Below are 27,035 nucleotides of genomic sequence, written 5' to 3'. Positions count from 1 at the left end.
GTCCCAGCTACTCGGGAGGCTGAGGCAGGAAAATTGCTTGAACTCAGGAGGTGGAGGTTGCAGTGAGCCAAGATCATGCCTGCACTGCAGCCTGGGTGACAGAACAAGACTCTGTCTTAAAAAAAAAAAAAAAAGAGTGTCATGCTTCTGAGTCTGACAACCATGTGAGTTTTGGGCAAGATTTAAAATTTCAAAGGCACAATTTTCTCACTGGTTAGATAAGAATAACAATTTTCACCTCACTAATTTGTCGTGAAGATTTCAGATAATGAATATAAAGGATCATGGCATATAGTAGGTGCTCAATGAATACCTTTATAAAGAAACACACATATTGCACTTATGTTATGATGGCTGCCTTCTTATTCAGAAGACTATTCTAATTCTTTCTCTTTTTATTCTAATTTCTTTGGATTTATAAACATCCCCACAGCTCTTTCAAACCAAGGATCTTCACAAATAACAGTGTCTAGGGAATCTTTATTCTCCTAAAACAAGTACTTAACAGTGGTCTTATATTCTATAAAAAAATATTTTAAAAACATCTTCACGTGTAATATTATATATAAGGGAAAGAGACATTTAAGCCAGTGTTCACCCCTGACCATGTTCATACTCTTAACTATGTGGAGACTCATGACTTTGATTCTTATTTTGGCCTTTACTCAGACTCTGACTGCAGATAAGAATCAGTTTTGCTTAAATTTCAATTGCTTGGGAAAGATCCTTGATGATGGATGGCTATACAGAATTGTGAATAAATGCTCCTGTGAAAATAAGAACAAGTGTATATGTTTATGTGATAAAGCAGATAATTCTAGAGTATAAGCACAGCTATGTTTTGAGTTGTTAAATATAATTTATAGAGATTAAACATATATTATTAAATATAGATTATTTATATATGTGTGTGTGTGTGTGTGTTTACATAAAGTTGCACACTGTGATCCACCATTGCTAGAGCAAATCCAGAACTAGCACTTGGCCTGCTGACCTTCATCTTAGAGTTCACAACAGCCTCATTCTTAAAACAACTACAACACACTGACTGCTTTCTACGCACACCTATGTAGACTTCTGGACACTCTTTTTGTTTGGCTTTTTTTTTTTCTCATTTATAGTCTCAATGCTGAAACTTTATTAGAATTACATCACCACCGCGGTTCTTAAGCTCTGTCACAACATCTGAGGAAATTATCTTTAAATGTTCCTAAGCTCTATACCTTAGCCAAAAAAAAAGTCCTCTGCTGTTCAAGAATAATAGGCCCAGAACAAATCCCGAAAATAAATGACAAAGCCCATGTTACTCACAAGAGGAAAGGATCATGGCAGCCCCTTCTGCAGGGAGCACACAGAGCACACAACAGTCTTCAGTTCTTCTGCGGTGCTCCACTCACAAAAACACATCTTTCAACTGAAATCATAGTTCACCAAAGATGTTTCTCACGGGCAGAGTTAACCCCTCCTATTTTCCTGTTCTGAAAACCTCAGAAGCGTATAAATGACAGCCAATGGCCTATATACGAAAGCCCAGTAATCTGCATCCCAATCTCTGAGGGTGTGTATTAGTCTTATCCCCAAAGGTGTGGGTGACTCGCAAACATCATTTTCAAGAAATCACAAAATTTTGGTAAAAGGCACCTTTAAAATCATCAAGTCAAACTGCCCTCTCTGGACTGGGAAGGAAATGGAGGCACAGATAGACTAAGGGACTTGCCCAAGGCCACACAGTGAGTGGTAGAAACAATTAGATTCTAGGCTCTGGAATATTGAGTTTAGAATGTTCCATCCTCCCACTCAGCAGACACTCTATTTGGGGGAAGTCAATCTAGTAATAACCCTAAAAAGTGACTGGGGCACAGCTAAGAAATATAAAAACAACAACAATACAAAACACACTTGGGAGTTTCACTTCATCCCATTGGAAAGCATAACCATGTGTTAACAAATTAAGGGAACAACTTTAATGAAGACAGGTATATTCTCACCGCCCTTCCCATTTCCTGTTTAGATTAAGGTTCCTTAGTATTCTGAGGGATGACTGTTATTTTTACTTTACCTTTTGCCTTAGTTATGCTTTTGTATAAAAACTTCTTAAGTCTTAGTAAAAAATATTTAAAGATTGTTGAAGGAAATGTTCCCAAATGTTGCCAGGAGCTATCTATCTTGTTTTTCCATCAACAGCATACATTGACCATTAGGGCAGGGACTCTATCTTCTCCTCATTCTCTTCCAAACCACCGAGTACTTCCCATAGCTCCTCAGGGTGAAAAGGGAAGTATGGGTTGGGAGGAGAAGAGAAGGGAAGGTGAGGAAGAAAGGAGAAAAGCGGACAGTGATAGTAAGGTAGAGTGTACCAGGACCAGCCCCTTGAATGAGCAACAAGTCAGTTAAAAGTTGTGTATGGTTAGCAAAGACATGGAATCAACCTGAATGCCCATCAATGATAGACTGGATAAAGAAAATGTGGTACATATACACCGTGGAATACTATGCAGTCATAAAAAAAGAATGAATTCATGTCCTTTTCAGGGACATGGATGGAGCTGGAAGCCATTATCCTCAGCAAAGTAATGCGAGAACAGAAAACCAAACACCACATGTTCTCACTTATAAGTGGCAGCTGAACCATGAAAATGCATGGACACAGGGAGGGGAACAACACCCACTGGGGCCTGTTGGGGGAGGGTGGATGAGGGGAGAGCATCAGGAAAAATAACTAATGCATGCCAGGCTTAATATCTAGGTGATGGGTTGATAGGTGCAGCAAACCACCATAGCACACATTTACCTATGTAACAAACCTGCACATCCTGCCCATGTACCCCAGAACTTAAAAATTGTGCACGTTTTTGTGATGGGAGTACAATTAAACAGGTAAATAAGAAGGAATGTGGCAGATTGTGATCAGATCGGGATAAGTAGTTTACTTCCTTCCACTATGAGGTGCACAGGAAAAGAAAAAACGCAGCCTTCAGTGGATGGACTGCCTGGTGTCCAGACTCTAGACAGTCCGGGATGAAATGAAATGGTTCTCCAGGGTCAGAGTGAAGGCGCTGCCCAGAGCAGCCAGCCTGTGTGTTCACCCAACGCTCCAGAGAGCACGAGAGACCATGGCGGCCTCCAGAAAAGACGGAACTCCTGAAGGGAAGGCGCTGTCTTCCTCGGCGGGCTACCCCACCAACACCAAGAATAATGTGTTGGCCAATAAATGGTCTCTGGGTGACGGACACGTAGTTTCTTTTCGCTGACGCTCACGTGACCGAGGTAGTTTCTTTTCCTTGGGGCTCATGAGGAAAAAAGGAAGGCCCTGACTCCGTTAATGTCTTAGTAGAGCTTCTAAGGATGGGAAATCCGCACGCAGAGCTTGCCAGCAGGGTCGCCTGGGAGAATGTACGACAGTGCCACCCATCCCGGAACCCAAGTCCAAGCAGGCCCCCCGAAAAACATCCGGCAGGCGGCCCGAACCCCACGCCCCACGCTCGCCGTTTCTCTTGCCCGGGACACGGGACTCCCCGTTTCTCTTGCCCGGGACACGGGACTCCCCGTTTCTCTTGCCCGGGACACGGGACTCCCCGTTTCTCTTGCCCGGGACACCGGACTCCCCGTTTCTCTTGCCCCGGACAACCTGCTCACCATTCTCTTGGCAGCTTCCTGGATCCTCCGCCACAACTCAAGCTGCTTCCGGGTCTTGCGTGAGGTGGAGGCAGTCTTTGTCGTGAGCATCACCCGATACTTCTGCCCCAGAGCCCAGCACTTCCAATTATAGTGTCTGTGCTCCAGGGAAGATTCTTAAGGCTTAGAAGTAGATGACCTGGTTCAGTTTTCCACCTGATTCTGATTAGCTGTGGCCACCATGGGCAGGATTACACAGGCAGACCCTAATTGGTGGTTGAGCTGGACAGGCATCCCCAGACACATTTACCTGAGTGAGGAAGGGGTATTACTCGTAGAAGAGTTGAGACTTTGTTCTCTTCAGGCATATTTGATGTCCAGGGGGAAATGAATGAATAGCTGTAAGGCACAGTCTCTAGTCCTAAGAAGGTGAGCTCATATACTACAGGTTTAAAAGTTTCAATTAAAAGTCAACTCGTGTTTCTTATAAATATATAACTTTATATATTACATATATTTATAATATATACAGCATACAAATATTTTTCATGTAATACTAAGAGCAGTCTTGAAAACGGAGATGTTTTCAAAACAAAAGATGGGTATTTATCCAAGGTGGGTTCCTGATTTATCTAGAACCCAACTGTAAGCAATGTCTCAGGCCTAGATTTCTGTAGAAGCCAAAGGGAAAAAGAAGAGTTACTGGATCATGGCTCTAATACCCTTCCTCTTCCCAAATACCCTGGCCTCCAACTGGCGTCAACTAACATGATCCCATGTGTGCACCTGTAAATGGCCAAACCCTGCGGCTGTACACAGTGCCTGGTATACAGTTGTCACTTGAGTGCATGAGGAATGAATAGAAATGAGTGATTTTAATCACCATCTCTAAGGCAACATTTCCACACTCTGGGAGATTCCGTCTAGAAGCAAGTCTAGACGGAGGCTGATCCAGAAGCAAATTCTTTATGGGTTTCCACTTTATAAGCAAAACGATCCACATGTCCAAGTACTCAATAAATTAAAAGCCACAAAATGCCCATCCTTCCTTCTGCTTGGGAGCTGCTGGTCACATCACTTATCTTCCAAACGTTTCTTCACATTCAACTAGTTCATCTATCGTGCGCAGCAGATCTTCAAAAGAAGGCCTTCCCTCTGGTTTCTACAATTAAAAGTCAAAGAGAAGCTGTGGGTTCCAGAATCCATTCCAAAAACTCTCACTGCTCAAATACCTAAACATAGCGTATTACAGAGAGGCTTCTGCTTTGGGACTGGGACATACAGGCTATCTCCAAAGGGGTTTTGTCTCTACCCTCCTCTACCCTGCACATACTGCTGCTAGGCTAATCTTTCTAAAACACTGCTTTCATGTCTCTCTTCAAGAGCCTGATAGGTCTCCTTATTGCCTGAGAAATCAAGTCCCACAAATTTTTAGGACCCTCTATAACCTGCCACTTACCCACCCTCTCGTCATCCAATTTTATCCCCCACAAAAACCCGCACATGAGCTCTCTATTAAATCGGGCCACCCCCTCCCCTGTCGTGCACACACACCGTGTTTATAACCACCTCCTTAGCTTTGCTCAAGCTGTTCTCTCTCCCTCTAGCACCACTTCCTGCCCAGAATGTCTCTGCCCATCCTAATCAATGCTCTTGGGAGGTGGTACAGCAAGTGGTTAAGAGCCTGGGCTTTGGAGTCAGACAGGCCTATGCTGCTCTATAGCTAAGTGACCCCAGGCAAGCAGCAACCTCATGACCCGTAATCTTCTCTCATCTACAGAGTGGCCACAGTCGAAGTGTCTCCATCTCAAAGGGTTGTTTTGAGAACTAAATCCAAAGCACTAAGTATAGTGCCTGGTACATAATGCATGTGAGCTAATGTTACTGTCTTTCAGAAGTCACTTGGTATCTAATCTCTTTTAGAGGTGACATTTCACTACTTCCAAAGACCTCAGAAAGTTGAGGTTTAGAGAAAGAAGCCAACTCTGGTAAAAGAAAAATACTTCAACTCTACCAGTGACCCAGTGAAAAAAGAGCTACTTCTCCAGGCTTAGTCCCCAAGTCCCTAGCTCAGACAACCATGGAAGGAGTCCCACTTGGGAATGAGGAAGCAGCCTGAATGTGTCAAGATAGTTATTAGCATTTTCCCATCTTTACATTCTTCTTGCCGATATTCAGAACTTGAGGATTGGCTTCCTACCTAGAGCTTGAAATCACTGTAAAGCATGCACCACCTCACTAGGCTATAAAGACTGCATGTTGTCCATCTACCAAGCCCAATCCCTAAGAGATTCAGAAAGAAAGCACACAAAAAAGTCTATACCTCCTGCCAACATCTCAGCATCACCTCATATACATAGGCGGACGCCAACTTCGGCTGGTAGAGTCGGTGCCCTCGAGTAACCATGGTTACCACTTCATAATTGGTGTATTTTTCAAAGGGCATTCTGCCTTCTGTGAATATTTCCCACATTAAAACACCTGGAAAAGGATAAGTATTACCCAATGGATGTATCCACTTCCTCCTCAGGACGGACAGAGATAAGGAAACACGGACCATGGATCTTACCAAATGACCAGACATCTGATTTGCTGCTGAAGCGGCTGTAATTAAACACTTCAGGTGGACACCACTTCACAGGAAATTTAGCACCGGAAGAACTTGTGTACTGATCATCCAGAACATACCTAGAGTAAGACACACCGTGGGTTTACACCTCTGAAGTACAATCTGCATTTCTACTTGCTCTTTCATTTTTTTCCCCCTTACGATGAAAAACACAGTTGACTGAAGTCCAACAAGCATCCGGTTGAAGCTAAATGTTCACCTCAGTGGCCACACCTGGTGATTTCCAACTTCCTCTCAGCTTGATTTAAGTGCATGAGATGAATGCATCACCACATTACTATCTGCACTTCCATTTTTCTGTTTTTCTTTCTTTTTATAAGGCAATAGAGACAAGGTATCATAAAATAGTTTGCAAGCTTTTCTTTGGAAGCAGTTTTGTTCTTTAAATAAAATTTTACCCAAAGGCCCCATATGTAAAAAATCTAAAGCAGAGCTGCTCTAGAGGAAGTGGTATAAAGCATCTAGAAATACACATGCTTTCAGCCCTCACAATTCCACAGAGTACAGTTTAAAACTACAGCATATGAAAATAATAAATGCAAAAAAAAACACACACACACACCCACACACAACACAAAATGCCACATGTAAACGGTGGAGTATGCATTTATATACCATAACATCCCCACATACACATGTGCACTCAAAACTACTATGCAATTTTTTTATGTGAACATATTACGTCCTTCTGGAAGAACATACAGAAAATGGTAACAGTGGCTAACTTTGGGGGAGAATCCTTGATTACCGTTGGTAGATGAGAAGACTTCGGCCCTTTCTGTAAGGTGGGCAGCACATATTTACAAAAACAAAACAAAACAAAACACATGTATTTCTGTATTATGTGTGAATATGCCATCATTTCTAAAAGCTTTCATGAGAAAATAACAGAAGAATTGCACAAATGTCCTTTGCTATATAGACAAAGATGGTGACACGGCACAAATCCAGCTGCTTGCTTGGCAGACAATGCCACTATGGGCTAGATCAAGCTGTCAGCCAGGGGAGTCTGAATTTAGGGTATAAAGAGTGTTTTCGAGTGGTTGATGCTAAAGTGCACATTTTCTGAAAACCTAACGTGAAGATTGAACATATGAAAGTGATGGACAGCCTGTCAAATATAGAGTATCTTTATATAAAGCAAATAAAGAGCATTAAGTAATTAATATCCTGAGAGTTGGAAGTTCTGACCCCATTTCTGACAGTATCAGTTTTCTAATCTCCCTGGACCTGAGATTCCTTAGGAGTGAAACTTGGTCCTACATGGCCTGGTCCTTGCCTGCATTTATAAGCATTCCTGGCACTGCCCATTGGCCAGCTACCCTGGCCCTTTTTCTGTTCCTTGAGCAAGCCAGACGTGTCCCAGACTTCAAGCTTCTTCACTTGTTGTTCTTCCTCCTGAAATATTTTATCCTTATATTTTCACCTACACTGGCTACTTCCTACCTTTTCACCTCCAATCAGATCTCCCCATTGTAAAGAGGTCGTCCTGACCACCAGATGAAGTAGCCCCTCACTCTTGCGCTGCACCATTACTCAGCACCACCCCAAATTGTCTCTATCAGAGGGGCCAGTCAACTTTTCTACAAAGGGCCAGATAACACATATTTCACATCTTGCAGGCCATACAGTCCCCGTGACAACTACTCGACTCACATCTGTAGCAGGAAAGCAGTCACAGGTACCACCCAAATGAATGAGCGAGGCTGTGTCTCAATCACACTATTTTTATGGACAGTGACACTGGAATTTCAGATATTTGTTTACATATCAGAATATTCTTTTCATTTTTTTCAACCATTTAAAAACATAAAACCAAAATGAGGTGTGGGTCAGACTGACAGCCATAGTTTACTGATATCGATCCTGCTTGATCATGTATTATCAGGTCTTCTGTTTCTCCCTCTTCCCGAATGTAAGCTGCATGCGGGCAAGGACTTATTCTATAATATAGTTCAGTCTATCATTATGCCTGACACACAGCAGGCACCTGATTTTTTATGGGTGGATGAATGGATGAATGAATGCACAGACAGAAGGAGAAGAGAAAAAGAATAAACTAAATACCTTTTGAAGGTATTTTATAATACTGTTAAAATTATAAAACTTAAGAGAAGAAAAACACTGCAGACATGGACGTACTAAGAACCTCACCACCAAATATGTTTTGTGAAACAAAAGATTCCAGAAATCGAATCCACACCAGGAAATGTAGTGTATTTAACAGGCTATACTACCACCTAGTGGAGAGAATTACTAACATCACAATATATACTTCGTTATTTTAATCTCAGAACAGTTAACAAGATTTCCTTTCTGCTTCATCAGTGCAAATTATTCCCAAACATATTAAATCCACGAAAAAAATGCAGATATCACCGAAAACCACATATACTTGGACATACCTGGCCATTCCAAAATCAGATACTTTTACAACTCCCGCTTCACTTACTAGACAATTTCTGGCAGCCTGAAAAATAACATTATGATTGTAGGTTAGTGTTAAAATTCCACCATTTAAGTAGGAAAATATAAGTTCTGTTTATATTAAATTTAGTGTAACCTAGTCAACATTTGCAGAGGGTAGAAACATCCTCTAATAAGTTGTTTTTACCCCTATGGAAGTATTTCCACTGTATATTTGAAATAAAATGAATAGAAAGTCAGGTCAGAAAGTCATATTTGTAATAAGGCATTATTAAATAATCTTTACCAATTGCCTTTTTTTTTTTTTTTTTTTTTGAGACAGGGTCTGGTTTTGTTGCCCACGCTGGAGTGCAGTGGCACAATCTTGGCTCACTGCAACCTGTGCCTCCCGGGTTCACATGATTCTTCTGCCTCGGCCTCCAGAGTAGCTTAAAGGTGCCCACCACCCCATCCAGCTAATTTTTGCACTTTTAGTAGAAACGGGGTTTCGCCATGTTGGCCAGGCTGGTCTTGAACTTCTGACCTCAAGTGATCTGCCCACCTCAGCCTCTAACAGTGTTGGAATTACAGGCATGAGCCACCGCACCAGCCAGTTATCATTCTTAAACAAGGACTAATAAAAGGGTCAGCTCACTATTCTCCCTCCCAGACCTGTTCTTATTAAACTATCCAATTTTCTTACTGTCAATGAGAACATCTCTTGAAGTCCTTAATCCAGGTTCTCACTAGTCACGCTTAGTGGCACACAACCATCAAAATGATGGGCGACCAATCTCTTATCCAATATTTCTGCTCAGTGATTGGTCATCTCATCCCACTCAAAGAACAGGCTGGGTGCAGTGGCTTACACCTGTAATCCCAGCACTTTGGGAGGCTGAGGCAGGTAGATCACTTGAGGTCAGGAGTTTGAGACCAGCCTGGTCAACACAGCAAAACCACGTCTCTGCTAAAAATACAAAAAATTCAGCCAAGTGTGGTGGTACATGCCTGTAGTCCCAGCTACCTGGGAGGCTGAGGCAGGAGAATTGCTTGAACCTGGGAGGCAGAGGTTGCCATGACCCAAGATTGTGCCACTGTGCTCCAGCCTGGGCAAAAGAGCAAGACTCCATCTCAAAAACAACAGCTATGTGTAAATACAGTTTGCTTTTTCCTTTATATTCCCAGTAAACTATAACGATGTACAAAATTGGTCAATTTAATTTATATTTTCTTGCACATTCTTCAAGGTTATAAGGTTCAAGAAAATAGTTTGATAGAAAGACATGGTATTTCTCAGAAGGAAGACATGATCATATTTTTAATACCATAACCCATGGACCAAGATATGTTTTTCTTCCTGACTGTTCATAATTCTATTTTCTCTATGTGGCAATTCCACTTATATGAGGTTCCTTCTTGCTGAGTGCATTTTAAGAGTCTCTTATAAAGTGAAAATTAATGCCCATTCCCTGGACTGCCTGCATTTTCCTACGAAGACACTTCGCAACTCCACAATGCCTGCACTGGATGGTCAACAGTATTCTTCACCCAGAAGACAAGAGCATCCAAAGTTTCCCATACGGGGTGACACAAACCTACCATAGTAATACCAATATCATAGGCAGAGAAATATGAGAATTGCTTTTGCCAAAATATTGTCTGTGTGGACAGGTGTAATCTGCGACACCCATGTAGATATTCAGTTTTTATCAGTTTTGTTAAGTACAAAAAAGACAAAGGTTCTTAGTTCACGAGCTTCAATTGACTGAGATGTTCTTTGTCATCCTTGACATAATGGTGACAATAACTGATGTTATCCACAGCATGTCTATTTTACAAAGCCCTGTGATCTTTAAAACAGTCTTGCAAGCCAAACAACATTATAGCCCACAATTTGGAGACACAGAAACTGAATCTAAGACAAGTTTCCCAAAACGCACCTAGGAAATCAAGTGTTTCATCTCCAAATCTTCAACTCTCTAATATGCTTTAATTCTAGAGGCAGCATAGCATAGTAGCTAAGTATGGATTGTAGAGCCAAACTCCCCAGGTTCAAATCCTGGCTCTACAATTTACTTGCCCATTGGTAAGTTATTTTATCCTGTTTGTACCTCAGTTTCCTCATCTGTAAAAAGGGAATAATAAGAAAATCTACTTCCTAGAATTGTTATGATTAAATGAGTTTATCTGTAAAATACTTATCAGAACAATGTTTGTCTAAGGTGATTGTTAACTTTAAAAAATGTTTTGCTAAGGCCAGGTGCGGTGGCTCACGCCTGTAATCCTAGCACTTGGGAGGCTGAGGCGGGCAGATCGCTTGAGCTCAAGAGTTTGAGACCAGTCTAAGCAACATGGCGAAACCCCATCTCTACAAAAATTAGCCAGGCATGGTGGCACGTGCCTGTAGTCTCAGCTACTTGGAGAGCTGAGGCAGGAGGATCACTTGAATACAGGAGGTTGAGGCTGTAATGAGCCAAGATTGTGCCACTGCACTCCAGCCTGAAATTCAAAATGAGACCCTGTCTCAGAGAAAAAAAAAATTTTTGTTTTGTTTTGTTTTGCTGCTTTCTAGAAGAAACGTGACCACAGTTTATCACTAGAAAGCTAAAACTAAAATATAGGAGAAAGTCCCAAATGAAAATTACACTCTTCTTGGTGGAAGAATTATTTTCAAGGGACAGACAGTGCTACTGATATGCTGAAAATAGACACAGTTGTAAAAACCAGGTAAAAAAAAAAAAAGAAGGAAAAGAAGAATGGAGGAGAGAGTGAGAACAGTTGAGAAGGGAAAAACTGTCTCCAACATAGTAATTTAGAACCAGTAACAGATTTCTTTTTCTGGTATTTTGGGAAGTTAAAATGAGCCTCCATGTTTTCTCTGTGATTTAAGAGATTTTTTAAAAATCCAAAGGATTTCTCTTATAGTTTCTGTTTACAGTGCGTGAGGTGGAAAAGAACTTGGGATCTAGTTAGAAAATCAAAGCCAACCCCAGCTTCCCTATTTATCACAGTAGGCAAGCCTTTTTACTTCCCTGAAGCTAATTTTCCCATCTATACAACAATGATGGTAAGAGAATCCACTGTGAGTAGCTATCTCATGGGATTCTTACGGAGATCAAAAAATTAAAACATGGAAACTTGCTTGGAGATGTTAACTAGGTAAATCATTAGATTTAATGAAGATCTTTCCTTTAAAATTACAGGGCAAGTTAAATTTACCAACTTTAAAAATAATGGTGAAACATTGTTAAAAACAAAACTTGGGTATTAATACATCATTGCACATTTGCTGACCCCATGTTGCAAAGGAATTCAGCCAATGAATGGGAATATGGGTGGCTAGGGGGTTACCAGATCTCTGTGGATGAAGCTGTTTCTCTCCAGATACTCCATCCCTTCACACACATCCTGACACATGCTCAGCAGCACGTCTCTACTGAAATGATCTTGTCTCTGTCGGAGGAAATTCAGAAGGCAGCCCCTTTCCATGAACTCGGCAACAATGTATATTGGTTTCTGCTGGGTGCATACACCATAAAGCTGCACTAACTTCGGGTGTGTCAGTTTCCTGGGAAGGAAGACATACATATATATATATAGTTACTACAGGAAAAGAAACTACCAAGTTTTTGGTGAGGGGCCACTTTTTAATACGAAAAGGTGAGCCAGAAAGATGACAGCAACTTACATCATCAGTTTAGCTTCTTCTATAAAGTCCTCCTCGCACATGGCACCTTCCCGCATAGTTTTGATTGCGACTTTGTACTGGGCTCGCCATTTGCCAAGCCTCACCACTCCAAACAGTCCACTTCCCAATTCTCTCATAAAGGTCAGTTCTGAAGGGTTAATCTCCCATTTCTCTGCAGGACAGAAGGGGAAAGCGTTCATATTTAAAAAGGAAAACATAGCATGAATCAGAGAGGGGAAAAAGAACCTATAACCAAGATCAACCTCAAAATTACAGGATAACACTGTAATAATTCCTGGTAAAAAACAGAACAGACTTAAAACCTGCATCTGAACTCCAAAAGGTGGAGAGGATGTATGCCTTCTAACCAATGTGAAATGAAGGCAAGACAATTCTGCATAACAGGTTAATAATAATATAGCCTGTAAGTTAAAGGTACTTTTGTCAAACACTTCCTTCTTTACCACTCTTCCTTCTCATTTTTTTTTTCTTTTTCAATTCCATCACGTTGGAAATAATCTAATCTGCTGTTTTAAAGGCTTTTGCCAGAAGCAACAAAGACAATTAAATTGGAGGCTTTCTCTCTTACCTCCATCCTTACTCACGTTCTTGTAACCAATAAAGCTGGTGAGAACCAAGAAGGACTTTGATTTATTTTAGATATTAACATGATAATGCTTATTTTTCACTGACAGAAAGTGTTCTATGGAATTATGAATAATGATGAAAATAGAATACCTAGGTTGCTATGGTCTTAAATATAATTATCTAAAAACCCATGCTATAAACTTATAAAAAAAACAGTTCTAGTACATGAAATAGTACACATCCAAATTTGTTTCATGACAATGGATTCTTTTCAAGGAAAATTAGCTCATGCAACTGCAAAATAAGAGTTACCATAGCTGAATCCTGCAGTGGTGGGTGCATTCTTCCCTTTCACACTAACTGGGTACCGAAGCCGGGTGGCAAGTCCTAGTAATCAAAGAGAGCGTTGCAGTCAAACTCACTCATAATCATTCTGCTTGGTAAAATGCTACAGGAAACTCACTTATAAAATTAATCATTTACTCATTTTCTGCTCATCCTCTGTGTGTACATACACTACCATGCTGTATGCTTTTATTCATTCAACAAACATTTTCTTTTAAATGCTACCGTGTTTATCAGGCACCATGCCAGCTTTCTCTTTTCTCAAATATTTTAAAGGATGTTAAAAGGTTTCTAACAGTTATTTCATGTTCTTTTCCAATATGAGAGCTGAACTATGAAAGTGAATTATATCAGTCTGCTAAAAATGAAAGCTATTCACCTGACGTGACTCAGTATTTGGGATCTTAGCATAAAAATTGGGCTCTAAGATACCAACAACTGGGAATACCAACTACTGGAAATCAGTATGGATCTTTTAACCCAAGTTGCCTACAGCACTAAGTAAGAAATCGGAGGTGCCTCTTCTATAAACACCTATAGCACTCTGTATTTCCCCTACTACAGGATATTTCAGAGAAATTTAAAATTGTTACATACTTCTCTGTCTTCCCCCAAGTGTTAGGGTTTGGAAAAATCAGGATCAGTGACTACCTCTAGTCCACCACAATCTCCCCAAAACCTGGCTGTTTCTGGCATGCAGTAGGCACTTGATACATGTTTGTTGAATGAATTGAGATGACAGTGAAGAATAAAACATATACAGGAACACAAGAAAAAATATTAGGGGAGCAAAAACCCCAAAATAGAAAACAACAAAATGAGATATGAAAAGGTTCTTTGGGAAAAAATTGATATGAACTTAGTTCCTCAAACGTTCAACACAGAGTTGCCACATGATGCAGCGTACTTATAACTAGGTAAATGCCCAAGAGAAATGAAAACACATTTCCATGCAAAAACTTGTACACAACTGTTCACAGAAGCATTATTCATAAGAGACCAAATGTGGAAACAATCCAAATGTCCATCAACTGATGAACAATAAACAAAACACATACAATAAGTTGTTATTTGTCAATACAAAGGAATGGATACTTTTACCAGTAGGCTGTCTGAATTTAGAAATTCCATCTTCTCCTGGACCTCCTGCCTCCTGGTACAAACTAATTTCTTCTTTCTCTCTCTTTTTTTTTTGAGAGGGAGTCTCACTCTGTTGCCCAGGCTGGAGTGCAGTGGTGCAATCTTGGCTCACTGCAACCTCTGCCTCCTGTGTTCAAGTGATTCTCCTGCCTCAGCCTCCCAAGTAGCTGGGATTACAGGCACACACCACCACACCCAGCTAATTTTTGTATTTTTAGTAGAGACGGGGTCTCACCATGTTGGCCAGGCTGGTCTCGAACTCCTGATCTCAGCTGATCTGACTGCCTTGGCCTCCCAAAGTGCTGGGATTATAGGCGTGAGCCACAGCACCTGGCCACAAACCAATTTCTAATGATGTGTTCAGGAAGTCCATCATAGCAATAAACATTAATGGTGATTTACATTGTCTAGAGTCACTAGTGATATTGTCAGCAATTTTTTTCCTTAACAACATTATATCTATAGTTTGTACAGATCTAGGCTGTGTCTTGGCTTCCATAAGTAGATGAAGCATGACTTTCTCACACAACATATGGATGTTAAGATAACCCCTATATTTGGAGACAGAAGGGTTGATCCCCTGTCTCACCATTTAGCATTATTATACTCAATTTGAAACTGTTATTTTACTTAAGAGTTAAATGTAGACTTGTATGCTGACCTGAGAACCTAACCATTCCACAAATATTGTGTTAGGCTCTGGGCTGTGACTTAATAATAGGTAGACGTTATTGTGCAATTACTATGTGCCAAGCCCTGTACATTTTGTTTATATTATCTGATTATTTCAATAAACTTGTGATGTATGTTTTTAAAAAAGGGAATGGAATACATGTACATACTCCAACATGACAACATCAAAAACAATTATGTTAACTCAGAGAAGCTGGCAGACCACATATTCTATAATTCCATTTATATGAAATGTCCAGAACAGGCAAATCTATAGAGACAGAAAGTAGTTTAATGGTCTGGAGCTGGGCTGGTGAAGGAAGATGGGGTGACAATTACTTGGTGCAAGGTTTCTCTTGGGATGATGGCAATGTTCTTTAAAAAAAAATTAGAGTATGCTGATAATTGGGACAACTCTGCAAATATCTATCAACCACTGAATTGTGTACTTTAAATGGGTGAACTTTATAGTATGTACATTTTATCTTAGTTATCATTACCTCGAAAAAGTGAATAGTCACAAAATAACAGGCTTTGCAAAGGGTGCCTTCAATAAAATTTCAAAATTTTTCATAACTTGGGTGAAACACCTGGCTATTCCCACCCAGTTACATTTTTAAAGTCAAAGGCTAGAAATCTTTCTATATAATCCTGTGGAACTTTAATTCTCATAAATGTGGATTCTGTTATTTTTTGGCATTCAGCTTGTTCCCACCCTGGTACTAAGTGTACCAGAGCTTCAAGAAGATGGTTAACTTGTGGGACATGATTACTCTAGTCTCCTCTAGAAACCTACAGCCTAGGACTGAATCCTGGCTCATCTGGCATCTTCTGTGACTATTCTGAAATAGACGTATCTTGGACTTTAGTTTCGTATCAAGGACATATATACCACATAAATGTGAACTTTTTTTTAACTTTTAAGTCCAGGGGTACAAGTGCAAGTTTGGTACGTGGTTAAACTTCTGTCATGGAGGCTTGTTGTACAGATTATTTCACCACCCAGATATTCAGCTTAGTACCGATTAGTTGTTTTTCCAGATCCTCTCCGTCCTCCCAAACTCCACCCTCCAAAAGCCTCGTGTGTTGTTCCCCTCTAGGTGTCCATGTGTTCTCATTATTTAGCTTCCACTTATAAGAGAGAACATGTGATATTTGGTTTTCTGTTCCTGTGTTAGTTAGCAAAGGAGAATGGCCTCCAGCTCCGTCCATGTCCCTGCAAAGGACATGATCTCATTCTTTTTTTATGGCTGCACAGATTCCATGGTTTTCTTTATCCTATCACTGATGGACATTCAGGTTCATTCCATTTCTTTGCTATTATGAATAGTGCGGCAATGAATAGCCACATGCATGTGTCTTTAAAATAGAATGATTTCTATTCCTTTGGGTATATATCCAGTAATGGGATTGCTGGGTTGAATGGTGTTTCTGTCTTTAGGTCTTTGAGGAAACGTCACACTGTCTTCCACAATGGCTGAACTAATTTACCCTCCCACCAACAGTGTATACGTGTAACGTGAACATTTACTATATACCACTGGAATAACTCATGTCCCAAGGTCAAGACAGAGATTTTTATTAAACTTGATATTATTTCTGATTTTTCTTTGTATATATTATTCCTTTAAAATGCAATAATTTTAAATCAATCACATTCTACAATGAACTAACTATAAAACTGCTCAAGGAATTAATCACAATATCTGATCATTTTAATCACTACCTTATATTTGAAGTAGGTTTTAACAGCTCACTTACCTGCTGCATTGTGCTTATGATATTCAATAATCTCAGGAATGGAACCAAAAGCATGTTTTTCTGCTAGGTAATACTTCTTTGGAGATGTTGTTGTTTCCTTTATATGATAATGCCTGAAACCCGATGAACCTTCTCTAGAACAAAAATCAAAATGTGTCAGAACCGAGTTGAAATAATAGAACTTCATTCTTAAGATGTTTTCTATAAGGGCAAGCACAGTGCCCCCCATACGATCCCCTCTATTCCTGGCACAAATTTTATTTTCCCCATGTTCTTCTTAGCTTCGTCTTTCACATTAGCATGCCAAAGTTTTTAAAGTAAGCACTGAAAACATACTTGGCCCTTTGCATGAGATTGTGAAAGAGAACATTTATGAATTCCATTTAACAACATTTGGAAGTCTTAAAATAGCTACTAGCAGCTACTGTTTTTTATTCCTGCTGTTGCCTCAACTTACAAACGTCTAGAGCACTCAGATCGCCAATAGCGAATAAATTAGATTTGTAAACATTCAACTTTAGGTATCTTTCTAAAACACAGATCTTCTCTAGTCCTCTCTACTAAAAATGCTTTCAAGATGACTCCTGCTGCTCTTAGGGTAAAGCTCAGACTCGCATGAGCTTGACTCTGCTAACTCTCAAACTTCTCTCTCCTCCCTTCACTCTGTGCTCCCATTCTACCATGCAGCTGCAATATACTTTTCAGTGCCTTGAACTCACTACATCCTCTCTCCCCTCTAGGTCCAGGCAATTTCCTAGGTCAGAACACTCCTTCCCCCCGCTCCAGGCTTTTCCTGCTCACCTGGATGCCACTTAGGAGAACATTCATGACTAACTCAAGATGTGCCTGGGCTGTATACCAGCCCCCACCCCCGACACCCCAACACACACATGACCCTCCCACATGGCACACACTACCATCACTGTCTGTTACTGGGCTGTCGCATCCACTAAGCTACTGGCCAGCAGGGTCTCTGCCTCCCTTGCTCATGTTTTTATCCTTAGTGACCAGCACAGTTCACTATAATTATTTGTTGAATGTTACTAAAGTTAATACAGGCATACTCAACAAATATATATGAAAAACTATAAGGAAAATGACTGAAAATATAAATACAATAAACAGTATATACACTTTAGAAATCAAGTTCAGGTTTTCTCTTTAATGGTGAAATGCTGCATATTTTTATGAAAATTAGGAATCCATATAAGCTATATAGGAAGTTCATGCAAAAACTTTAAAAAAAAAACCAGCAGGATTACTCACCCTCCAAACTTGGTATAAAGGGAGACTGTGTACAAGCCTGGTTGACTAGAATCCCTTACCATAAAACCACCTTCTTTATCCTGAAATCCAAATTAAGAAAAAAAATTTTTTTTAATAGCAATGCCATGGAGAAGACTGAAGAACCTATTATTATAATTTTATGATGATTATTCTTTTCCAGAAAATCTGCTCTGAAGACACACAACTTACCAATAGGGCCTTTTGGTTTCTGCCACCCATATGACTTTGTAATTCAAATTACTGCGCTATGAGAGCAGTTAAAGAAATCACACTCAATTCCCCACAATCACAAATCCTCACAAATGGTGAGACATTTCACTCAGACAATCTCTCAGTGCCTTTCCAGAAGTGAGAGACAAGATTTTGCAATGCCTTTAAGGCCTGGACGTGTAGGAAAACTGTCATGGAAAAATGTATTTCTTAATGATTGTGTTTCATTTCATATATTTTTTGTATTTGTTATAAGCTCTGATTCCTGACTCAGTATGATTTTCAATCCACATAGCATTTTTCCTATAAATATTTCAGTGTTTTTCATAAGAATGAATTTAAAAATTCTTAATTCTCCTAGAAGTTAAATGTCAGTCTTTTTTTTTTTGAGTCAAAGTCTCGCATTGTCATCCAGGCTAGAGTGCAGTGGCACAATCTCAGCTCACCGCAACCTCCACCTCCCAGATTCAAGCGACTCTCCTGTCTCAGCTTCCCGAGTAGCTGGGATTACAGGCATGCACCACCATGCCCATCTAATTTTTGTGTTTTTAGTAGAGACGGGATTTCACCATGTTAGATAGTTTGGTTTTGAACTCCTGATCTCCAGTGATCCTCTCGCCTCAACCTCCCAAAGTGCTGGGATTACAGGCGTGAGCCACCATGCCCAGCCAAATATCAGTCTTTACAAAAGGAGAGATGGAGTCATAAGTAACTTAAGCAGAGAAAATCAAAAGTTGGAAACAATGCTAAAAGACTAAAGGTCAAATCTTTCTCAGGTTCCAAGCTGAAAAGCAACAAATAGACACTACAAACCTCAAATATCTCTCTGCTCAGCAATACCACCATCAATCTGTAGCATTTAAATTGCTTTAAGATGAAAAAGTGTGTTTATCAGTTGAAAAATAAAATAAATTGTACTCTTCCTCATAGGAAAAACAATGGAATTAAATAAGGCCCCACAAACATATCTGATAACAATTAGGGATAATCATTGTAATAATTGGTTAGTAAAAAGTATAACAGAGGCCAGACACAGTGGCTCATGCCTGTAATCCCAGCACTTTGGGAGACGAGGCGGGCAGATCAGTTGAGGTCAGGAGTTCAAGACCAGCCTGGCCAACATGGTGAAACCCCAACTCTACTAAAAATACCCCATCTCTACTAAAAATTAGCCAGGTGTGGTGGTGCGTGACTGTAATCCCAGCAACTTGGGAGACTGAGGCAGGAGAATCGCTTGAATCTGGGAGGCAGAGGTTGCAGTGAGCTGAGATGACACCTCTGTGCCACTGCACTCCAGCCTGGGTGACAGAGAAAAACGCTGTCTAAAATACATAAATACAGTCTAACAGCAACCTGCTTGTTTCACTTATTTATTGAAAATTTATTCTGTTCTAATATTCTAGCATATTAATTTAATCATCAAAACATCCTATTACATAGGTACTATTATTTTTCCCACATTACTTCATAGGTAAGGAAATGACAAAAAGCTGGCTGGATAACTTGCACCAGGTCATACAGGGTGGCAGAGCCAGGATCTGGTCCCCAGGCTGCCATTTGGCTACTCACTCCCCTACAACTGCCTCTCACTGTGGGGTCTCCAGAGAGGCATGGAAGAATTTTGTGAGGGAGTAGGCATGGTTACCTGTAGTTAGAATCAAGCAAAGTCACCCACTATTGTTTTTTTAACATCAACTACAAAAACAAGCACTCAACAAAATCTTGACGCATGATAATAAGCAGGAGGCAAAACAAGAAAGCATGAGTTTAAAAGACTGGGAACAATAACTAAATAGAATACTAGATCAGAAATGCAGAGAATTGTAGAGCTCATCTTCTAGTCCAACTCCTTCTCTTACAGATGCAAAAGTAGACTAGAAAAGTCACAGGTAGACTCAGGTCCGCTTACTCAGCACAGTGTAGTTCCCTCTATATATTTTACCCTTTGATTTTATTTCTTTTTAAAGGTATAGCAATTTCAGCACATTTATTTCTAAATAGAATTTACACATCTATTAACGCTTTGTTTATAAAAGACATTATATAATATTGATGTAAATTATTTTAAAATAACTAACTTCAAGCCAAAAAAAAAAAAAAGAAAGAAAGTAAAGAAACACTTAAGTACTATAAGTTAAGGTAGCAAATGATCAATCAGGAAGAAAGCATGAGAGTAAGCTTGCCCCTCATGCTAAGGAAAGTAAAAGTGTAACAACTGCAGCAAAATGAGGATGAGCCACCACAGGAGATTCTCTCTGCCAGGGAATATACTAATGCAGGACTCAGAGACTGAAAAGACCGTTAACCAACTACTGGCTGGTCCTAGCACAGTAATGTTTACTACTAATTGATGACAACCAGTTACAAATTTCTTTTTTCCTTCTCTACTCCCAGTGCTTCACTTGATTAGCCTTTTACCTATTTATGCCTAGTGTTCCATTATTGAAACACTAAACTTGTGGGAGTTATTTATATCCTCTGCTCAGAGTCATCACCAAGGTCTGATTTTTCCCACACAAAAAATTTGCAACCTCTAGCATAAATGAGTTAAAAAAACAAAAACAAAAAACAACTACCTAGGGAACCCCTGGCTGCTTGGATGGTCTAACTGCGGGACACAGTGGATAATGGTATTTCCCTAGCAGGAACGAAGCAAAAAAAAATGAGTGACATTACTACCCACCCAGCTCTGCAGCAACACCTTCAGAATGCAAGGCAAACACAAGGGAATTGTAGCCAGATGGCCTGGATCATTCTGACTGTCACAAAGGTTTGGTCTAATGAAGGAAATTTACTGGGAGGGACAACTTCATGGTGGCCAGTGGAAAGGCCCAGGGGCTTTCCTGAGAATTAAGAATGAGGCAAGCCATCTATGCCCAGGTTTTTGTGGGGCTTGATAAAGCACTTTACACTTTCAGGATGAAAAATAAATTGCTACAGGGTACACTGTAACCTAACATGTGCTAACAAAAGGGAAAACTAAAACTATCTGAAAGCTAGTAATGGCAATTCTTTATGAAAGCTATAGGTTTGCTTCTGTGTGCCTGTATGCCTATATGTCTACATGTGTTATGTGTAGATGACATTTCTATGCAATCTAAGAGAATCTTTGGTAAGTGAAACTCGTTTCTAAATTGTTGATAAAATAAAATAGAAACATCTTCGGAATTTAATTCAGACAGTTTGCCTAGATCTACTGGTCAGACAGGTTTAAGTTGTCTCTGCTCAAGGTCATAAAACTGCTGCTTCTCTGATGTTTTTCATACTTGCTTGACTTGTTTGTTAACTTAATTAAAATTAATCACTTCCTAGATTTTTTATTGGAAATTAGTGCTACTAGGAGTTACAATAGTAACTAATGTATGTAATTACAACTGCTAGATATCAGAGAAACAATTCTATATACAGAGTATATAAAGAAAGTAAGACAAGTTTTAGTGGAGAAGGCTATATAAAAGATATTAGGATGTAGTTTTTGCTTAAGAAAATAATTTTTTTCTCGTTTAGAGGTTATTTAAAGGTTGTTTCCAAATGAAGTAAAAAATGATATAGATAAAATTAAGTGAGTAGAAAGAGAATGAGGAAAAAGTCAGGAAAGAGTCATGGAACTTATCCCAGCAGAGAGGAAATCTTTAGATGGTTATTAAAAAATCAAATGAATAAAATGGAAATTTATGGGGTTAAAACAAAGGTCTTAAAACAACACTACTGAAGGTTATGTGGACCAAAAGGAGCCCCTGCTGGTTTCCCAACATTAAAGAGCCCAAAATGAGTTTGCTATATCCCCAGTCTACAGAAACTTTAAAAGCTAAAAGACAGAGATTATAATGAGAAGGCTGAGCAAGAATTGCTTCAGGGCAAAACTGAAGCAATGTAATCAAGATAAAGACTGACAAAAGGGCCAGTCTTTTGGCGCAACGCCCTGCTAGGAAGCCAAAGCGTTTTGCACAACAGAGGGTCAAATGTTGTAGAAGTAGAGAAAATAAGTTTCTGAAACTAAAACATAAAAATATAAGGGTTTATAAGACTATGAAAGTTGGAATGTTTGAACAGTCTTTATGTAAAGCAGCTGTGTCTCCTTTATCTAAATGTTTTATGGGAATGAAGACTGTATCTGACTAGGGAATGTTTCTTCTACTGTAAAACAGAAGGCATGTAAATCTGCCCTTCAAGCAATATCAATTGGACATACTAAATGGGAGCCAGTATGACTGCCTAAGCTCACAGTGTAGAGAAAGTTGGAATGCTGGTAGGGACAAATTTTCTATTTGATAGTCCTTTGTTGAGTGTTTACTAAGTCTTATGGCAAAAGCTAGTGAGCATCTCCCAGTGACAACTACTGGGACTCTGAACTAGAGAATTTCTAGTAGAGGGGCATTTACTGACTTGCTATGGATGCTAACTATAGCTACATCTATGACTGAAGAACATAAAGTGATCTTGACACCTGAAATATCCATGTTGTCTCAGGTGATGTCAGAGGAACATTCTAATGGAGATAGCAGTGTCTAACAGAGTTCCATCATAAAATGGAAATGGTTTACATAGGATTATGCTATCTGGTGGGTGCAAGGAGGAGATGCTCATGAGCAGGGAGCCTCTCCAACCCAAAGACTGACTCTGGAACTGTGTGAGTAGCTGCTGGATTCTACAGTGCCCAATAAACAGCTCTCAACTGACCAATCAAGAGCTGCTTGGTTTGTAGATGGTGGTTCCAAGGTGAATGGACAACATCCTGTGTGGAAGGCTGCTACTCTGAAGAAGAGTCAAGAAAACGTGCTTTTGTTTGTTTTAAACTATTTAAAGCTTATAGCAACTGAGTAAAGTATACTTTTGAGAGCAAAACTAAAGCACTAAATATTCTCTCCACCTGATTTCTCCAAAATTTCAAAATGATTTGTGAGTATTCTTATTTTGTGACAATGTAGTTACTTGAATAAATTCAATAACAGAATGTTTTCCTTTGTAACAGGACATACTGGTGTCCCCAGTATGTCCTGCTATAATAACCACATTGGTTATTTCACCAAAGCTTTGGGCATGTGAAATTGTAAGGGCCAGTTTCGAGGGGTAGCATGTAGGAAAACAGCCTGTTACATGGCAAGAGTGATGTCATCTTGAAGTGAAACCACAATGATGACGAGTGTTCGATCCCCACTTAGCAAGGTATTTAAACAATGCTTTCATATACATGCTTATCTAACTTCATCAGTGGTCACATGTGTTTGGTAAGAAAGTCTGAAGACATGTCCAGCTGTACATGTTTTACCTTAAAAGTTTGCTATATAAAGAATACTTTCTGGAGGGCGGGTGTAGGGATACACTGTCCTGAGGCTGCTCATGATTACTTTGGTTTGTAAGTCCCTATTAAATATTTCTTTCTAAGAAACTGAATTTTTCAGTCTCTTTCTTCAGCCTCTCAGCTCCCTCAGCCTCTGGGGATAGTTTTGCATAGACTTGCTCACTGCTGACAAATTTAGAAAGAGAGATATGTAGAACTACTTATTAGGGATTCATTAAAATTAATTTGCCCTTTATCCAAGCCCACAAGTACAAACACTTACTTCACTTCGGAGGAGTTGCTCTGCCTTGCTTCTATTCGTATTTCTGCAGTACCATCTGAACAGAAAAAAAAAATACATTTCAGGCCTCAGGTTTTTAGAATATATTTTAGTCTTTTCAAGATTAATAAGGTAATGCTGCTTATCAATAATAAATATAACAAATAAGAACAAATTAAGATATCACTCATAATTTCGACAATAGACAACTAGTAATTTTGATGTATATACTTCCAGACTTTTTTTACCCATATTTCTATGAAAACACGTATGTATGCCCGTATTCTCATGTTTTATTAAAGCCAGATCAAACTACATAGGCTATACTATAACCTGAATTTTTCATATAACATTATAAGATATTTTTACAAATCAATATAAGTATGCATTATAGTATGCATGTGCCATAATTTATTTAAGCTTTTCTTCACTGTTCAATATAAAAATCACTTTCAATTTCTCACTACTAAAATCACGGCAAGAACGAGTTTTACTCCACTGACTCAAATATACAGGGAGTGTCACTTTGTATTATTGTCTTTAATTCAAACTAAATCTTATTCCAAGCCCTCCTCCTATCAATATGGCAGCTGATTTCATCTCAGGTCATTATGGAGGCTCCCTCACTGAATTTCACAAAGGTCCCAGGTGACAAAAGAAACAGAGCGAAACATAAGCACAGGCCTCCTGGGTCTTCAGACTTGCTGGTTTCCAGCAGAGCCCCAAGTTCTGTGGTTGCCCAAGACTCTATTACAGAAACGTCAGCCTTGACCGAGCAGCTGGTCTTCCCTCCCACCCAATTTTTCCACCACCCTGTGCCACATCCCAAGGCCCTGCCAATCTGTACCTTCTCTTTTTTTTTTTGAGAAAGAGTCTTGCTGTTACTCAAACTAAAGTGCAATAGTGCAATCTCAGCTCACTGCAATCTCCTACCTCCTGGGTTCAAGAGATTTTTCTGCCTCAGCCTCCTGAGTAGCTGAAATTATAGGCATGTGCCACCACACCTGGCTGATTTTTGTATTTTTAGTAGAGACAGGATTTTACCATGTTGGCCAGGCTGGTCTGGAACTCCTGGCCTCAAGGGATCCGCCCACCTTGGCTTCTCAAAGTCCTGGGATTACAGGCGTGAGCCACCATGCCTGGCCCTGTACCTCTTCTTATCCTTTGGAAAACCCTTTTCTTAATACTGTCATCACCCACATCATCCTCAGAGATACTCACCTCTCTCTACTTTCCCCAGCATAATCAATCCTTCCATGTGACTTAAGTCAATAGGCCATAAGAACACGAACTCAGACAATTTTCTTTAGCCTTTGGTTTTAAACTTATTTTGTTAGATCCTTTCTCTTTGGCAAGGAACTCTCCATCACAGTAATACACCCTGAGACTTCGAATGTTATAAGATCAGCTCAGCTTCTCTGGATATTTAAATTTCCAGACACTGCTTCAGCCTTCCATAAGAGAACCAGCACCTGCTTTGGGCCCAAGAAAAATCCTAAAACAGGGAAACATAGGCCTTCCCTGACTAAAGAAGGGAAAAACACAAAGAACAAAAAAGACAATACGAGATCTTTTTCTGTCCAGATTCTTTTACGTAGTAGCCAAATGCAAATTACAGCCTCAATCTGAGCTAAAGATCGTTAAGATATTTTATTTGGAATCTGAGGTGTTGAACCAGGCCTCAGAACTGTCAGCATCTCATTACATGGACCCCGCTTTATGAAATGAGATCAAGTTCAACAAAATTGCAATTGTGATCAACACATTTCTGAATGCAATTGAGAAATATAATAAATTAGGAGAGCAGAATTCTGTCCCTAACACTTTTTCACTGATAACAAGAAACATTTGTCAAATGCCAAAAACATTCACAAAAAATAACTAAGGAAATATAACTGGAGCTTTAATTATAAATTATAAACTACCAGGATTTGAAAGATTGAAAAAAAATTATTAATAACAAGATCCAGTTCATCTTTACAATAAGAGTAAACAAAGGAGATTTCATCTTGGGCTCAGATATAAGAAATCAGTGAAGCTAAATTGTGGCTCTCAAGAGGAAATTAGACATAAGATACTCGGAAAAGGAGGATGCCCCTTCCTCATCTACTGTATTCCAGCTCCTCAGAAAGAAAGAAGGAAAGAAGGAAAAGAGGAATCCACTGCACAAAGGGCAGGCTCTTGAAAATCCTGTTCTGAGGGGTCATTTTTATGGCATTGGCAAGTTCCCTGGAAAGGATGTTCCCTTCCTTACGACATCAATTCAGACCTTTCAGTGTCTGTTGGAAGCTACAAAGGAGGAAGGAGTCATGGACAGAAAAACAGATAAATTAACTCATGGTCGGGATTTTCTAACAGCTCAGTTCTTCTTTCTCCTCTCCTGTGATTATCTATCCCCAGGCAAGAAAAAAAAAAGACAACAGTGGTTCCCCTGAATTCTCCTGTCAGAAAGAACTATACACATAGGTAAAATGTGACACAGATACCACGCACCTCTATAAAGGAATATCTGAGGCTGGCTGATTTATAAAGAGAAGAGGTCTGCTTGGCTCATGGTTCTACAGGCTGTACAAGAAGCATGGTGCCAGCACCAGCATCTGGAAAAGGCCTCAGGCTGCTTCCACTCATGTCCAAAGATGAAGGGGAGATGGCATGCAGAGACTACATGGCAAGACAGAGAAAGCAAGAGAAGAGAGAGGCACCAGGCTCTTTTCTTTTTTTCTTTTTCGAGATAGTCTTGCTCAGTCGTCCAGGCTGGAGTGCAGTGGTGCGATCTCAGCTCACTGCAACCTCCGCCTCCTGGGTTCAGGTGATTCTCCTGCGCACCATGTTGACCAGGCTGGTTTTGAACTTCTGACCTCAGGTGATCCACCCACCTCGGCCTCCCAAAGTGCTAGGATTATAGATGTGAGCCACCGTGCCTGGCCAAGTTTTGTATTTTTTAGTAGAGATGGGATTTCACCATGTTGGCCAGGATGGTCTTGAACTCCTAACCTCAAGTAATCCACCCACCTCAGCACCCAAAGTACTGGAATTACAGGCATGAGCCACTGTGCCCAGCCTAGGCTCTTTTCAACAACCAGTTCTTGTGGGAACTAAGAGTGGGAACTCACTTCCTTGAGAAAGGTACAGA

At 39.9% G+C, this 27,035-nt stretch overlaps 2 protein-coding genes across 5 annotated transcripts in view; both read right to left on the bottom strand.

Annotated features, from left to right (window-relative positions):
* TXK (TXK tyrosine kinase) overlaps positions 1 to 2,453 on the bottom strand; it is a 68,818-nt gene extending 66,365 nt beyond the window's left edge. Inside the window, exon 1 of the mRNA XM_017540320.2 lies at positions 1,312 to 2,453. Within this exon, the coding sequence (XP_017395809.1) occupies positions 1,312 to 1,327 (16 nt within the window). The 5' untranslated portion in view covers positions 1,328 to 2,453. The remainder of the gene's footprint in view (positions 1 to 1,311) is intronic.
* A 1,637-nt stretch (positions 2,454 to 4,090) lies between these two features.
* Positions 4,091 to 27,035, bottom strand: part of TEC (tec protein tyrosine kinase) — a 135,245-nt gene continuing 112,300 nt past the window's right edge. For 2 of the 4 annotated variants that reach the window (XM_017540318.2, XM_017540319.2), the window contains 10 exons: positions 23,906 to 23,960; positions 18,111 to 18,190; positions 16,845 to 16,978; positions 13,239 to 13,313; positions 12,339 to 12,510; positions 12,002 to 12,218; positions 8,650 to 8,714; positions 6,185 to 6,303; positions 5,939 to 6,096; positions 4,091 to 4,777 (listed from right to left, as the gene is read on the bottom strand). In XM_017540318.2, coding sequence (XP_017395807.1) covers positions 4,694 to 4,777; positions 5,939 to 6,096; positions 6,185 to 6,303; positions 8,650 to 8,714; positions 12,002 to 12,218; positions 12,339 to 12,510; positions 13,239 to 13,313; positions 16,845 to 16,978; positions 18,111 to 18,190; positions 23,906 to 23,960 — 1,159 coding nt within the window. In that variant the 3' untranslated portion in view covers positions 4,091 to 4,693. Of the gene's footprint in view, positions 4,778 to 5,938; positions 6,097 to 6,184; positions 6,554 to 8,649; positions 8,715 to 10,590; positions 10,776 to 12,001; positions 12,219 to 12,338; positions 12,511 to 13,238; positions 13,314 to 16,844; positions 16,979 to 18,110; positions 18,191 to 23,905; positions 23,961 to 27,035 lie in introns of those variants that run through there. The other 2 variants (XR_001828625.2, XM_037742641.1) reach the window with 2 other exon arrangements.

This window comes from Cebus imitator, unplaced genomic scaffold (assembly GCF_001604975.1).
Source record: "Cebus imitator isolate Cc_AM_T3 unplaced genomic scaffold, Cebus_imitator-1.0 Scaffold124, whole genome shotgun sequence".
Taxonomy (NCBI): domain Eukaryota; kingdom Metazoa; phylum Chordata; class Mammalia; order Primates; family Cebidae; genus Cebus; species Cebus imitator.
The sequence above is the reverse complement of the archived record's forward strand: the minus strand, read 5'-3'. Positions and strand labels throughout refer to the sequence as shown.